This window comes from Bos indicus, chromosome 10 (genome assembly GCF_029378745.1).
Source record: "Bos indicus isolate NIAB-ARS_2022 breed Sahiwal x Tharparkar chromosome 10, NIAB-ARS_B.indTharparkar_mat_pri_1.0, whole genome shotgun sequence".
Lineage (NCBI taxonomy): Eukaryota > Metazoa > Chordata > Mammalia > Artiodactyla > Bovidae > Bos > Bos indicus.
In genome coordinates, this window is record NC_091769.1 from 75,093,529 (window position 1) to 75,107,931 (window position 14,403).

The 14,403-nt window shown below is 39.2% G+C and overlaps 1 protein-coding gene across 2 annotated transcripts in view; it reads right to left on the bottom strand.

The window, feature by feature from the left end:
• Nucleotides 1-14,403, bottom strand: part of KCNH5 (potassium voltage-gated channel subfamily H member 5) — a 425,893-nt gene that overhangs the window by 356,426 nt on the left and 55,064 nt on the right. For both annotated transcript variants that reach the window (XM_070797700.1, XM_019967980.2), the window contains one exon: nucleotides 4,528-4,651. In XM_070797700.1, the coding sequence (XP_070653801.1) occupies nucleotides 4,528-4,550 (23 nt within the window). In that variant the 5' untranslated portion in view covers nucleotides 4,551-4,651. The remainder of the gene's footprint in view (nucleotides 1-4,527; nucleotides 4,652-14,403) is intronic.

Genomic DNA, 14,403 nt, shown 5'->3' on the forward strand with positions numbered 1-14,403 from the left:
GGCACACATCAGATTTTTTAATAGAAATTTAGCTGCTATTATAAAGTACAAGGATGTGAAAGTGAAGTCGTTCAGTCATGTCTGACTCTTTGCGACCCCATGGACTGTAGCCTACCAGGTTCCTCCGTCCATGGGATTTTCCAGGCAAGAATACTGGAGTGGATTGCCACTTCCTTCTCCAGGAGATCTTCCCGACCCAGGGATTGAACCCGGGTCTCCCACACTGTAGGCAGATGCTATACCGTCTGAGCCACCAGGGAACTCTATAACCTTCCCTCATGGCAGATGAGAGTGAAAACAGAGGGCCGTTCTGGACAGCAATCTGACAGCAGTTAATTTACAATTTATGCATATATTCTCCATATATTCTGTACAGCAATCTTATTTCTGGGCATAGTGACAGACAACTTCTCACATGGGGCCACAAGAAGATGGCTATAAGGATGTTTACCTCCAAGTTGTTGGAGTAGCAAAGTGGCAGAAGTTGGCATTCAAGACTAGTAAAGTGGATAACGAAAATGAAGGCTATGAGAACACTATAAAATGGTCAGACATGATGAAACAGATTATGATGTAGCAACAAAAAAATCTCAAGAACATAATGGTGAATGAAAAGAGCAAGAAATTGCATATTTTACTGCACAGTATAAATTAGGCAGGCCTTAAAAACAAATGCACATAAAGCAACATCATTACAAGAATACACATATTTATTTTACAAATGGAATTGTTAGAAAGACATAAAATAAATACACTAAAATGAATAACTATGGAAGATGAAGGAGGATGGAATGAAGGAGAAAAGAAATAAAATAAAACAAATAAAATAGAGACTTTGTCTGGAGTAATCACAATGATAATATTGGAACAAACTACGGAATATATTTAATTTTTTACTCTATTCCCCTGGTCTAATGAGAGACGGATTGGGAAAGACAAATACCCACTGATGTGTAGTTTCTAAAATTTGTCATTATTAAAATCAGTAAAACTCTTTGATTTGTTTACAAGGTTACCCTCACTATGAAATTATTTGTGTCCATATTTAACTAGAATTCAGTGATTTCAAAACTATATAATAACATTTAATCTAAACCCTGCTGAGACATAAGGGAGCAGAAATGGTCCATACAAACCTTAGCCTCCCAGAACTTAGAACACACACCTCAATGAGAGAGCTAGGCCAAGAGCTAATATATCCACCCCGCAGATAAAAGGCACAAGAGACAACAGTGCTGACAAAGGGAGTCTCTCAAAGAGGGGCCACCGTTTTCCATTGCTCCCACTTACCAATTTCACGCCTGGAAGTGAAGGCTGAATGTGAGAATGACTTTAATAGAGAGAAAATGAGGATAACTGGAAGAGGATAAGTGGAAGAAGAGGATGTTTGAACAGAGAATTTCTTAAAGCTCACTAAGCATCAGAACCATCTGAGCTGCTGGTTAAAAGTACTGATTCCTGCTCCCACCTACCCACCTGGGGTGATCCTGATTCAATAGGCTTAAGGTGAGGTCTGAGAATCTGTTTTGCTAAACCTCTCTAAGTGATTTCCATAAATAGTCAGGTTTAGACTCCATATGAAATCCCTACCCTTCATGAAGATGTCGAATATATATATTTGTACATGCATATAATGTTTTGCAGCATAAATGGGTAGGAAAAAAAGAAAGAAAAAATAGGTAGAAAAAAATCAACCACTGTTTTCCTGGGCAAATCCCTTAACCTAACTCTACCTCAAGTTTTTTTCTTCTGAAAAATAAAGAATATGGAATAGAAAATAATTCATATACCTTGCGGTTCTAAAATAACATGATTTTTGGTACTTAGTTAAGTGGGAGCGTTAAAGAAAAATTAACTCAAGGAAAAAACATCCCATCTGGTCTTACTGAAATATTGTGAAAAGTTTTTAGTTCTAAATTGGTTCCTTACATACAGCTTCCTTTTCTTTTTTATGATCTTTTTTGGTAATACTCTCTTTAAGCTCACAGATATGGAATATTTTAAAAGCATTGTTATAAATAATATAAATGCCAGATTCTGTTTTATATAAGTCAAACAAAATAGCAGTGGTACAACATACCAACATGACAAAAGTATGTGTGATTTATTCAAGATGAAAGAACTTTTGATCTTTTTAAATGTTTAAAACCATGTCCTACTTGGTTGATAGTTGCTGACTGTAAGCTGAAGACAGTTTTAGCAACTCAAAAAGTTCTGGATGATATCCACTGATGATATCAGTGGATATCATCACTGATGATATCAGTGGGTCTCTGATATAGGCTGCTCCAATGATCACTTTAAATTTTTGCCTTTTCATACAGTTCATGGGGTTCTCAAGGCAAGAATGCTGAAGTGGTTTGCCATTCCCTTCTCCAGTGGACCACATTTTATCAGAACTGTCCACCATGACCCGTCCATTTTGCATGGCCCTACATGGCATGGTTCATAGTTTCATTGAGTTAGACAAGGCTGTGATCCATGTGATCAGTTTTGGTTAGTTTTCTGTGATGGTGGTTTTGTTCTGTCTGCTCTCTGATGAATGAGGATAAGAGGCTTGTGGAAGTTTCCTGATTGGGAGGTTCCAGCTGTGAATAAACCTGGCTCTTGCTCTGGTGGGCAGGGCCATGCTCGGTAAATCTTTAATCCAATTTTCTGCTGATAGGCAGGGCTGTGTTCCCTCCCTGTAGTTTGGCCTAAGGCTAGGGTTAATGGCAGTAATGGACTTCCCTTGTGGCTTAGCTGGTAAAGAATCTGCCTGCAATGCAGAAGACCTGGGTTCAATCTCTGGGTTGGGAAGATCCCCTGCAGAAGAGAAAGGCTACCCACTCCAGTATTTTGGCCTGGAGAATTCCATGGACTGTATAGTCCATGGAGTCACAAAGAGTAAGACATGACTGAACAATCACAACGGTGGTAAGGCGACCTCCTTCAAAAGGATCTATGCCATCAAGCCACAGCTCCCAGGACTGTTGTATTCAGTGCCCCTGGCCTGCAGCATGCCACTGTTGACCCACACCTCTGCCAGAAACTCCTGGACACTCACAGGCATGTCTGGTTCAGTCTCTTGTAGGTCCTGGTGAGCACAAGGTTTTGTTTGTGCCCTCCCTAAGTCTGTTTCTCCAGTCCTGTGGTGTTGGACTCTTTGGAGTGCCTTGGACTGCAAGGAAATCAAACCAGTCAATCCTAAAAGAAATCAACCCTGCATATTCATTGGAAGGACTAATGCTGAAGCTCCAATACTTTGGCCATCTAATGCAAAGAACTGACTCATTAGAAAAGACCCTGATGCTGGGAAAGACTGAAGGCAGGAGGAGAAGGGGACGACAGAGGAAGAGATGGTTGAATGACATCACCGACTCGATGGACATGAGTTTGGGCAAGCTCCAGGAGATGGTGAAGGACAGGGAAGCCTGGCATGCTGTAGTCCATGGGGTAGCAAAGAGTCAGACATGACTGAGCAACTGAACAACAACAACACTGATCACTTGGCACATAGAATAGTTCATGGCCCACAGATGGTGATTAAAAAATATTTATTGAATGAATTGATAAATTCACAGCTATGCAAAAATACTTCTCTTAGCAAAAGCTCTCACCAGTGCCTCTTAAACTATATATTTCTACTGACAATTTAATCTCCTTAATATTCTAATATAATTTTTGCCCTGTAGGTTTTATGTGAGTCAATAGGTTCTCAATTCCAATCTGGGGGAGAGGGGAATTGGAATTCCAATTCCAACTATCTATCCAGAGGCAGCATCAGATTCTGCAGGTTGAACATTGAGGGTTCTGTCCCACATGACTGCCCTCCCGCTGACTTCAGGCATCAGCACAAGCCTAGGTGCTGGCTGTGCTTTTGATCCACCTAATCCAGATTGGTTCCCATAATACCAACCTTAGACTTCAGCACCAGTTATAAATCAGAGGTTCCCAAGACCTCTTCCTTTGGTTTGAATAATTTGCTAGAGCAACTCACAGAGCTCAAAGAAACATTTTACTTACCAGACTTATGGTTTATCATAAAAGGATATAACTCAGAAACAGACACATGGAATAGATGCAGAGGCAAGGTAGGGGAATTCCATGCCCTTACCAGATATGCTACTCTCAGCTCTTCTACACGTTGCCCCAACTGGAAGGTCTCTGAACCTGTCCTCTGAGTTTTTATGGAAGTTTCATTTACACAGTCATAACTGATTAAATCATTGCCACTGGTACTAATTCAACCTCCAGCCCCTCTCCAGGAGACTGGGGAAAAGTTGTGCTTCTAATCACATGGTTGATTTCTCTAGCAGTCAATCCCATCCTTAGGTTAGCTAAGGGCTTTCCAAAAGTTACCTCATTAACATATCACAAGAAAAGCCAAGAATTGAGGAGCTCTGTGCCAGGAACTGGGTGGAAGACCAAATATGTATTTCTTATCACAAATCATGATATCACAGTGAGTCTAAATTTAAGTCTTTTAATCACCTTCAACATTTAGTTAAACTTTAGAAAACATTTCTGAGCTGTTCTTTTACCTACCTGCAAGTGCTACTCTTCTGCATGACGTCAGCTCGATGATACCCAGAGAGTTTGCAAAAACCGTCATTACTATAAACTACAGGCCAATCCACAATCTGGGCATTTCCCAGTAAGAAACTCGATTCTAAAGAAGAAAAAAGAAAAGAGAAGTTTTTTAGCATCATTTAACCATGTACAAGTAATTAAAAACACAAATTCATAAAAAAAAATGTAACTGTGGTTTTTAAAGCACAAATAATAAAACATATCCTTGAAATTATTATTAGCATAGCATGACCAGCAAGTGAGATCTGCAACAAGTACGAGATTTGCATATGAACTAAAAACTCCATTGAAAAGAAGTTAGTTTACAATACTCTTGCATTCAAGTAAATACTATGCTATGAAAATAAAGTATGGTTAATATTAAATGTTAATGACTATAACAATCACAGCTAAAAACAGTTTATTAAGACTAAGGTTACAGTCACTTCTTCACAAATTGAAAATATTAAACTTAGAAGCAGAGGCAACTTTGGATAACTCCTCCAAAAAGTGTAGTAATGTAATTTTAACATGATGGGACAAATTCTTTGTACATCAGTTTTATTTACAGAAGGGCTTGCCTGGTGGCTCAGATGGTAAAGAATCTGACTGCAATGTGGGAGACCAGGGTTCGATCCCTGGGTCGGGAAGATCCCCTGGAGAAGGGAATGGCTATCCACTCCAGTATTCTTGCCTGGAGAATCCCATGAACAGAGGAGCCTGGAGGGCCACAGTCCATGGGGTTGCAAAGAATCAGACATGACTGAATGACTAACCTTTCCTTTCCTTTCCTTGATTTCAGTTCAGTTCAGTTCAGTTCAGTTGCTCAGTCGTGTCCAACTCTTTGCGACCCCATGGACTGCAGCATGCCAGGACTCCCTGTCCATCCCCAGCTCTCGGAGTTTACTCAAACTCATGTCCATTGAGTTGGTGATGCCATCCAGCCATCTCATCCTCTGTTGTCTCCTTCTCCTCCTGCCTTCAATCTTTCTCAGCATCAGGGTCTTTTCCAAGGAGTCAGTCCTTCGCATCAGGTGGCCAAAGCATTGGAGTTTTAGCTTCAGCATCAGTCCTTCCAATGAATATTCAGGACTGATTTTCTTGATTTACAGAAGTCTAACTTTAAATTTTTAAAGCTCTTTTTAAAATAAAATTATTCAAAGACATTATTTTCAACCACATGCTACAAGGAGATCAAACCAGTCAATCCTAAAGGAAATCAGTCCTGAGTATTCATTGGAAGGACTGATGCTGAAGCTGAAGCTCCAATACATTGGCCACCTGATGTGAAGAACTGATTCATTAGAAAAGACCCTGATTCTGGGAAAGACTGAAAGCAGGAGAAAAGGAAACAACAGAGGATAAGATGGTTGTATGGCATCACTGACTCATTGGACATGAGTTTGAACAAGCTCTGGAAGTTTGATGATAGGGAAATCTGGCATTCTACATTCCATGGGGTCTCAAAGAGTCAGATACGACTGAGCAACTGAACCGACATATTTTCTGACCTCAAATTAATTTAATCAAAAGTCATCTTTTAATTATCTAGAAAAATCTAAAGCATTTGGATGTTATCCAATTCATTTCTAAACCACTGGGTCAAAGTAGAATTAAAAGAAATATAGAAGATATTTTTAATTGGATGATAATAAGTTTGTGGTATATATTTAAAGCAGTGCTTAGGGAGAAATTTCTCCTTTTAAAACTTTATTTTTAATGAAAAGTTTAAAATCAATGATCTAAACTTTTACATGGAAAAAAACTAGAAAAATAATAGCTATTAAACCAAAATTAAATAGGAGAAAATAAACATTGGAATGTTAATGAGTGAAATAAAAAACATTCAAAGAAAAATGAACTATTAAAGAAAGAATTACTGACCAATAGATGTTATGAATGTATTTGTAAAAATACAGAAGAAAATAATGGCAAGTAGAATCTAGCAGTACATAAAAAGAAAATAGATCATAACCAAGTGGGGTTTATCTCATGAACATAATTTGATGTATCATTATAAAGTCAACCAAGGTAATCCATCAACCAAATAAAAGAAAAAAGCCATATGATTATATTTCAATAAATGCAGAAAAAAGCATTTGACAAAATTCATACTTATTCATGATTAAAAGATCTGAACAAACTAAGAATAAAAGAAAACTTCTTCAAACTGATAGAGGAGACCTACTAAAAAATCCATAGCTAACATCATTTTTAAAGCTAAAATATTGAACATTTTTCCCCCAAAATTAGGAAAAAGTCAATGATATATACTCAATATTTTATTGGATTTCCAAATAATGAAATAAAAAGAAAAGAAAGAAAAATAAAAAATACCAGAGATATAAATGTGAAAAAGATAAATGCAAATTTTATCTATTTGCAGATGATATGACTGTTTACATAGAAAATCCTAAGGTATATTCAAAATAATATCTAAAATTATTAAGTGAATTTAGCAAGGTTACCAGATATAAAGTCAATATAAAAGTATATTTTATTTCCATTAACTAACCTTAAATTGTAAAATGAAAAGCAATTTTACTTAGAATGATATCAAAAAATATAAAGTACTAAGAAATAAATTTAATAAGATACATGCAAGACCTCTAGAGTTAAAACTAAAAAAGGCTGCTCTCAAATGGCTTCAACAAATGGACTGCCATGTGAAAGAACTGAAAGACTAGATATTTTAAGACTTCAATTCTCTTCAAATTAGTCTACAGATGTAAACAGTTCCAATTAAATTACCAACAGGCTTTTCTGAAGTAACTGACAAAATAATTATAAAATATGAAAATGCAAATTACAAAAAAAAACCCAAAATAAATTCTGAAAAAGAAGAACCAAGTTGTAGAACTATACAGCTACAGTAATTAATATAGTATGAAATTGGAGTGAGGACAAATAGATTGACGAAACAGATTAAAGAGTTCAGAGATACACATGTATACGGTCAACTGATTTTTAGCAGATGCTAAGGCAATTTCATTAATAAAAACAACTTCAATGAACTATGCTAAAACAACTGGCTATCCACAAAAGCAAAATTGAAACATGACCCCTACCTCATGCCACACACAGAAAAGTAATTTAAAACAGGTCATAGACCCAATACAAGAGTGAAAACTAAAAAGAAAACATAGGAGATCCTTGCAACTTGAGGAGACAGAAATTTCTAAGACTCTTTCAGGGGGTGCGTATGTGTCTGTGTGTGTATGAATGTGCACACCCCATCACATCCAACTCTTTGCAACCCCATGTCCCTCTGTCCATGGAATTTTCCAGGTAAAAATACTGGAGCAAGAATACCAGGGGATCTTCCCAATCCAGGGATCAAACCTGTGTCTCTTGAGTCTTCTGCATTGGCAAGCAGATTCTTTACCACTTGCGCAACCTAGGAAGCTCAAGACTCTTAATCACCATAAAATAAAGTGCTGATAAATAAATTATTGTTTTTAGTGGCTAAGTCATGCCCAACTCTTTTGTGATCCCATGGACTGAAGCCCACCAGCCTCTTCTCTGCATGGGATTTCCCAAGCAAGAATACTGGAATGGGTTACCATTTTCTTCTCCAGAGTATCTCCCCAACCCAAGGGTTAAACCCACATCTCCTACATTGCAGGCAGATTCTTTACTATTGAGCTACCAGAATAAATAAATTAGACATTATCAAAATTAAAATCAACTGCTCATTCAAGGATACTGTCAAGTAAATGAAAAGGAAATCCACATATTGAGAGAAAATATTCACATGCTGATACCAAGACAAATTGTATCCAAAACAGGTCCTAAAAATCCTACCAGAGGCAAATGACCCAATTAACAAAATGAGCAAATGACTTGAACAGACATTTCACAGGAGAAGACATACAATGGACAATAGCACAAGAATAAGATGTTCACCATCATCATGCATTAGGGGAATACAAACTAAAAACACAATGATATATCTCTGCTCAACCACTAGAGTGGTTATAAAGGCTAATGATACAAAATATTGACAAAAATGTGGAAAAACTGAAATTCTTTATAAAATGCTAATGAGAATATAAAATCGTATGATCACTTTGGAAAACAGTTTCAAGTAAAGTTAAATATTCAACTATGAAGGATTTACTCAAGTGAAATGAAAATATATGTTAATAAAAAGACTTGAAAATTGTTCACATCAGATTTATTCATAACAGCCAAAAATCAAAAACAATGCAAATGTCCATCAACAAAAGAATGGATTAAAAATGGTGGTATATTCCTACAAGACACTACCCAGCTGTACAATGGAATGAATTACTGATCATGCTTCACTTTAGTCACTCAGTCACGTCCGACTTTTTGTAACCCCACAGACTGCAGCACGCCAGGCCTCCCTGTCCATCAACAACTCATGGAATCCACCCAAACTCATGTCCATTGAGTCAGTGATGCCATCCAACCATCTCACCCTCTGTTATCCCCTTCTCTGCCTGCCCTCAATCTTTCCCAGCATCAGGGTGTTTTCAAATGAGTCAGCTCTTCGCATCAGGTGGCCAAAATATTGGAGTTTCAGCTTCAACCATCAGTCCTTCCAATGAACACCCAGGACTGATCTCCCTTAGGATGGACTGGTTGGATCTCCTTGCAGTCCAAGCGACTCTCAAGAGTCTTCTCCAACACCACAGTTCAAAAGCATCAATTCTTCAGCACTCAGCTTTCTTTATAGTCCAACTCTCACATCCATACATGACCACTGGAAGAACCATAGCCTTGTCTAGACAGACCTTTGTTGACAAAGTAATGTCTCTGCTTTTTAATATGCTGTCTAGGTTGGTCATAACTTTCCTTCCAAGGAGTTAAGTGTCTTTTAATTTCATGGCTGCAATTACCGTCTGCAGTGATTTTGGAGCCCAGAAAAATAAAATCAGCCACTGTTCCCACTGTTTCCCCACCTATTTGCCATGAAGTGATGGGACCAGATGCCATGATCTTCGTTTTCTGAATGTTGAGCTTTAAGCCAACTTTTTCACTCTCCTCTTTCACTTCATCAAGAGGCTCTTTAGTTCCTCTTCACTTTCTGCCATAAGGGTGGTGTCATCTGCATATCTGAGGTTATTGATATTTCTCCCTGCAATCTTGATTCCAGCATGTGCTTCATCCAGCCCAGCGTTTCTCATGATGAAATTACTGGTAGATTGCAACAATAAAAATTAATCTGAAAAACATTATGTGGAGCTAGTGGTAAAGAACCTGCCTGCCAATGCAGGAGACATAAGAAACATGGGTTTGATCCCTGGGTCAAGAAGATCCCCTGGAGGACAGCATGGCAAGCCACTCCAGTACTCCTGCCTGGAGGATCCCATGGACAAAGGAACCTGGCCAGCAATGGTCCATGGGGTTGCAAAGAGTTGGACACAACTGAAGTGACTTAATACACACATACACATGTGTTTTCCCTCCTTCTCCATACTGATAGATTGGAACACTGCAAATTCATCTGAAAAACATTATGATGACTAAAAGAAGTCAGAAACTATGATTTCATTCAAATGAAGTTTAAATATTGTCAGGTTAATATATGGTGATAGGGATCAGAGCAATGATTCCTGAGGGAGGCAGATGGAAGAGGGACTGACAGGAAAGATGCAAAAAGAACGTTATGGAGAAGGTCGTTTTCTCTTTATAGAGATATAAATAATTGAGGTATATACATACATTTGTCAAAACTAATTGAACTGAACCCAAGATCTGTATCTTTCACTTCAAATAAAGTAGACCTCAAAGTTCAAAGAAAACACAAGGAGCACAAAGGGCCAGAGGATCACACGTTTTAGGCACCAGCGTCATGTAAGCTGTCCTCTAGCAGAGCGACTTCACTTTCACTTTTCACTTTGATGCATTGGAGAAGGAAATGGCAACCCACTCCAGTGCTCTTGCCTGGAGAATCCCAGGGATGGGGGAGCCCGGTGGGCTGCCGTCTATGGGGTCGCACAGAGTCAGACACGACTGAAGTGACTTAGCAGCAGCAGCAGCAGCTGTAAGAATGGTAATACTACCTTTCTCTGATACATACAGTGATTAGAGACTAAAATAAGCTTATTTCTATATACATGCTTCATAAAATATAAATTCTTCTACAAATATATAATATTTTCATTTATATATAGCATCAATTATAAAGACTTGTAATACGATCACCTAAAATTAACCTCTTTCCCCTTTTAGCCCAGGCCAGTCCTAGACAGTTTATCCTAATTCACATGCTCCCCACTTCATGACTAGGTTAGCTGTGGCAGTGCATACAGCTTGTTATACAAGGTCTCCCTGTCTCAACTCATCCTGACGTTCAGGATGATTTTCAAACTAACATTCATTTGTCCTCCCTCAAACCCTGCCTCCTTCCTACTACTCTTCATTCATATCAAATCTCACAACTGCTTATATCGTTGGGTCCTATTCCAGACTTACAAAGTCCTCTGAAATAAGCTTCAGCCTCTCTGCCTGTACAAACATATTTCTCATTACTCCTAAAGACCATACTTTATGTCAGTTTTCCTCATTATGTCACCAAAAGATAATCATCCATGATGCCCTCTGTCCACATGAAATACTTTTTCTCTATCCCTTTGCCTATCAAAATGTTTAAAAACCAGTTCAACTATCCATTCTCTATGGCACAGTTAGTGGTTACCAGTCAACCCACATTTTCTGGCTATCAGTATATGTGCCCAAACCTTCACAGGACAAACTTTCCATAAAAGTTGTCTGTTCTCACGGGCTCTTTCTTCTCAGCTCCTGTTCACTCAACTCACTTCTATCTGGCTATGTCCTCACCACTCAAAGACAGCCTAGGTCACCAATTACTGAGAGGGTAACAGGTAGCAAGGCCAAACGGAGGAAATAGTCTGCAAGTGTCAGAAATTTTTATCTCTGTTAAGGGGCAGGAGGAAACAAACTAGCAATATTTTTTTCCTTCTCTATACAAATTTAAAAGGAGGTTTCTCTTAAAATACTGTGTTGCTATAATGACACCTGGTTTCACCTGAAGTTAACTATTCTCAAACCTTGAGATAACCAATGCATTTTTCTTATGGAAATATTTGTCTTAAGCTATGCTAATGTGCTATGCATTTACCCCAAACTCTGTCTTCAAGTCGGTTCTGCCTCATGGCTCAGAACCTACTTGACAAAACAGTATGTTATACTCAGATATTGTTCCCCTAATCTATGTAATCTCCTGATGAAAGTGAAAGTGGAGAGTGAAAAAGTTGGCTTAAAGCTCAACATTCAGAAAACGAAGATCATGGCATCTGGTCCCATCACTTCATGGCAAATAGATGGGGAAACAGTGGAAACAGTGTCAGACTTTATTTTGGGGGGCTCAAAAATCACTGCAAATGGTGACTGCAGCCATGAAATTAAAAGATGCTTACTCCTTGGAAAAAAAAGTTATGACCAACCTAGAGAGCATATTCAAAAGCAGAGACATTACTTTGCCAACAAAGGTCCATCTAGTCAAGGCTGTGGTTTTTCCAGTGGTCATGTATGGATGTGAGAGTTGGACTGTGAAGAAAGCTGAGCGCCAAAGAATTGATGCTTTTGAACTGTAGTGTTGGAGAAGACTCTTGAGAGTCCCTTGGACTGCAAGGAGATCCAACCAGTCCATTCTGAAGGAGATCAGCCCTGGGATTTCTTTGGAAGGAATGATGCTAAAGCTGAAACTCCAGTACTTTGGCCACCTCATGCAAGAGTTGACTCATTGGAAAAGACTCTGATGCTGGGAGGGATTGGGGGCAGGAGGAGAAGGGGACAACAGAGGATGAGATGGCTGGATGGCATCACTGACTCGATGGACATGAGTCTGAGTGAACTCTGGGAGTTGGTGATGGACAGGGAGTCCTGGCGTGCTGTGATTCCTGGGGTCGCAAAAAGTCAGACACGACTGAGCAACTGAACTAAACTGAATCTGTGTAAACGAAATTATTTGTATAGTAATCTGTCCTTCTACAAGATTCAAGTTAATCAATTTATGGCCCAGGATGAACCATGTGGTGCCAAGATTATCCCAAAATGCATCTTATGGGTGAGGGGCCTGGTGCCATTCTGAGTTTTAAGACATTCCTTTCTTTCATTAACAGACTGCTAGTGACTATATAGGAGAAGGCAATGGCACCCCCACTCCAGCACTCTTGCCTGGAAAATCCCATGGACGGGGAGCCTGGTAGGCTGCAGTCCATGAGGTCGCTAAGAGTCGGACACCACTGAGCAACTTCACTTTCACTTTTCACTTTCATGCATTGGAGAAGGAAATGGCAACCCACTCCGGTGTTCTTGCCTGGAGAATCCCAGGGATGGGGGAGCCTGATGGGAGGCCGTCTATGGGGTCGCATAGAGTCGGACACAACTGAAGCGACTTAGCAGCAGCAGCAGCAGCAGTGACTATATAACATCCAGCTGAAGACTAGCAGGAGGGTACTCTTTCTGCCCGCTTCTGATGCCTATGTCAGAAGCTTTCTTTATCTCCTTTATACTTTAATAAAACTTTATTACACAAAAGCTCTGAGCAATCAAGCCTCGTCTCTGGCCCCAGATTGAATTCTTCTCCTCTGGGGGCCAAGAATCCCGGCGTCTTTTCGTTCAACAACAACCTTTCATTACTTCTCATGTCACTTGAATCCAAAGGACATTTTTTGTTCTTTTCACTTAATTCAGAAGCACTGGTAACCACTCCCTCCTTAAAAATGTCTCAATCCTTAGCTTTCATAAAAAAAAAAAAAAAAAAAAATTTCCCTGATTCTCTGTATACTCCTCCTCTTCTTTGCAGGCTCAACACTCTTTATCCAGTGAGTATATATTCAAGTTCCTTCATGTCCACTTCTCTTATGCTTTCACCTATCTCCATAGATTCAGTAACTTATAACTGTATTATATCACCAGACCAGACCTCTTCTATAAACTCTAGATCTTTATACCCAGGTTGACCTCTCCTCTTAGATAGCTTAAATGTACCTCAGTAACATGTATATGACCTGTCATTCCCCCAGGTCAGATATTCTCCCAGTGTTCCCTGTTTTAGAGGAATTATGCAATTATGAATCTCCAATACTTTGGCCACCTGATGTGAAGAGCCGACTCATTGGAAAAGACCCTAGTGCTGGGAAAGATTGAGGGCAGGAGGAAAAGGGGGTGACAGAGGATGAGATGGTTGGATGGCATTACCAACTCAGTGGACATTAGGTTGAGGAGATTCCGTGGGGTTGGTGAAACAGGGAAGCCTGGCATGCTGCAGTCCCTGGGGTCGCAAAGAGTCAGATATGACTCAGCAACTGCACAACAACAACAATGCAATTATGTAGCCAGAAATCTGGGAGCCATCTTTCAAGATCCTTCTGATTACGCTTATATCTAATGTATTACCAAATCCTATTAATTCTATCTCCTAAAACCCTTTCAAATCTCACCATGTCTCTAGATCCTCATCATCATCTTCCAATTCCAAGCTTCCATCATCTCTCCCCTAGAGCATGCCAAGATCTATCTAATCTGTTTACTCAGACCCTCTCAATGAAAGAATCACTGAGGACTCTTTCAATGATTATCCACACTGAAGCCAAACAGGTCTTTTCAAAATTCAAACCAGATCACGTCCCCTTCCTGCTGTAACATCCATCAGTAACTTATCAGAACCCTCCAACGTATCCATGGTCTATAATGACCTCAAAGTCTGTCACGCCTCAGCTCTCAGCATTCTGCCCCTTGCCCTGAGCATGATAGCCACAGTGACTTTCCCTTTCTCTTGTAAGCTTCATCCTCTTCCATCACAGGAGACCTTTTAACTTGACATTCTCTCTATCTAAACATCATTCATTTCCCTCT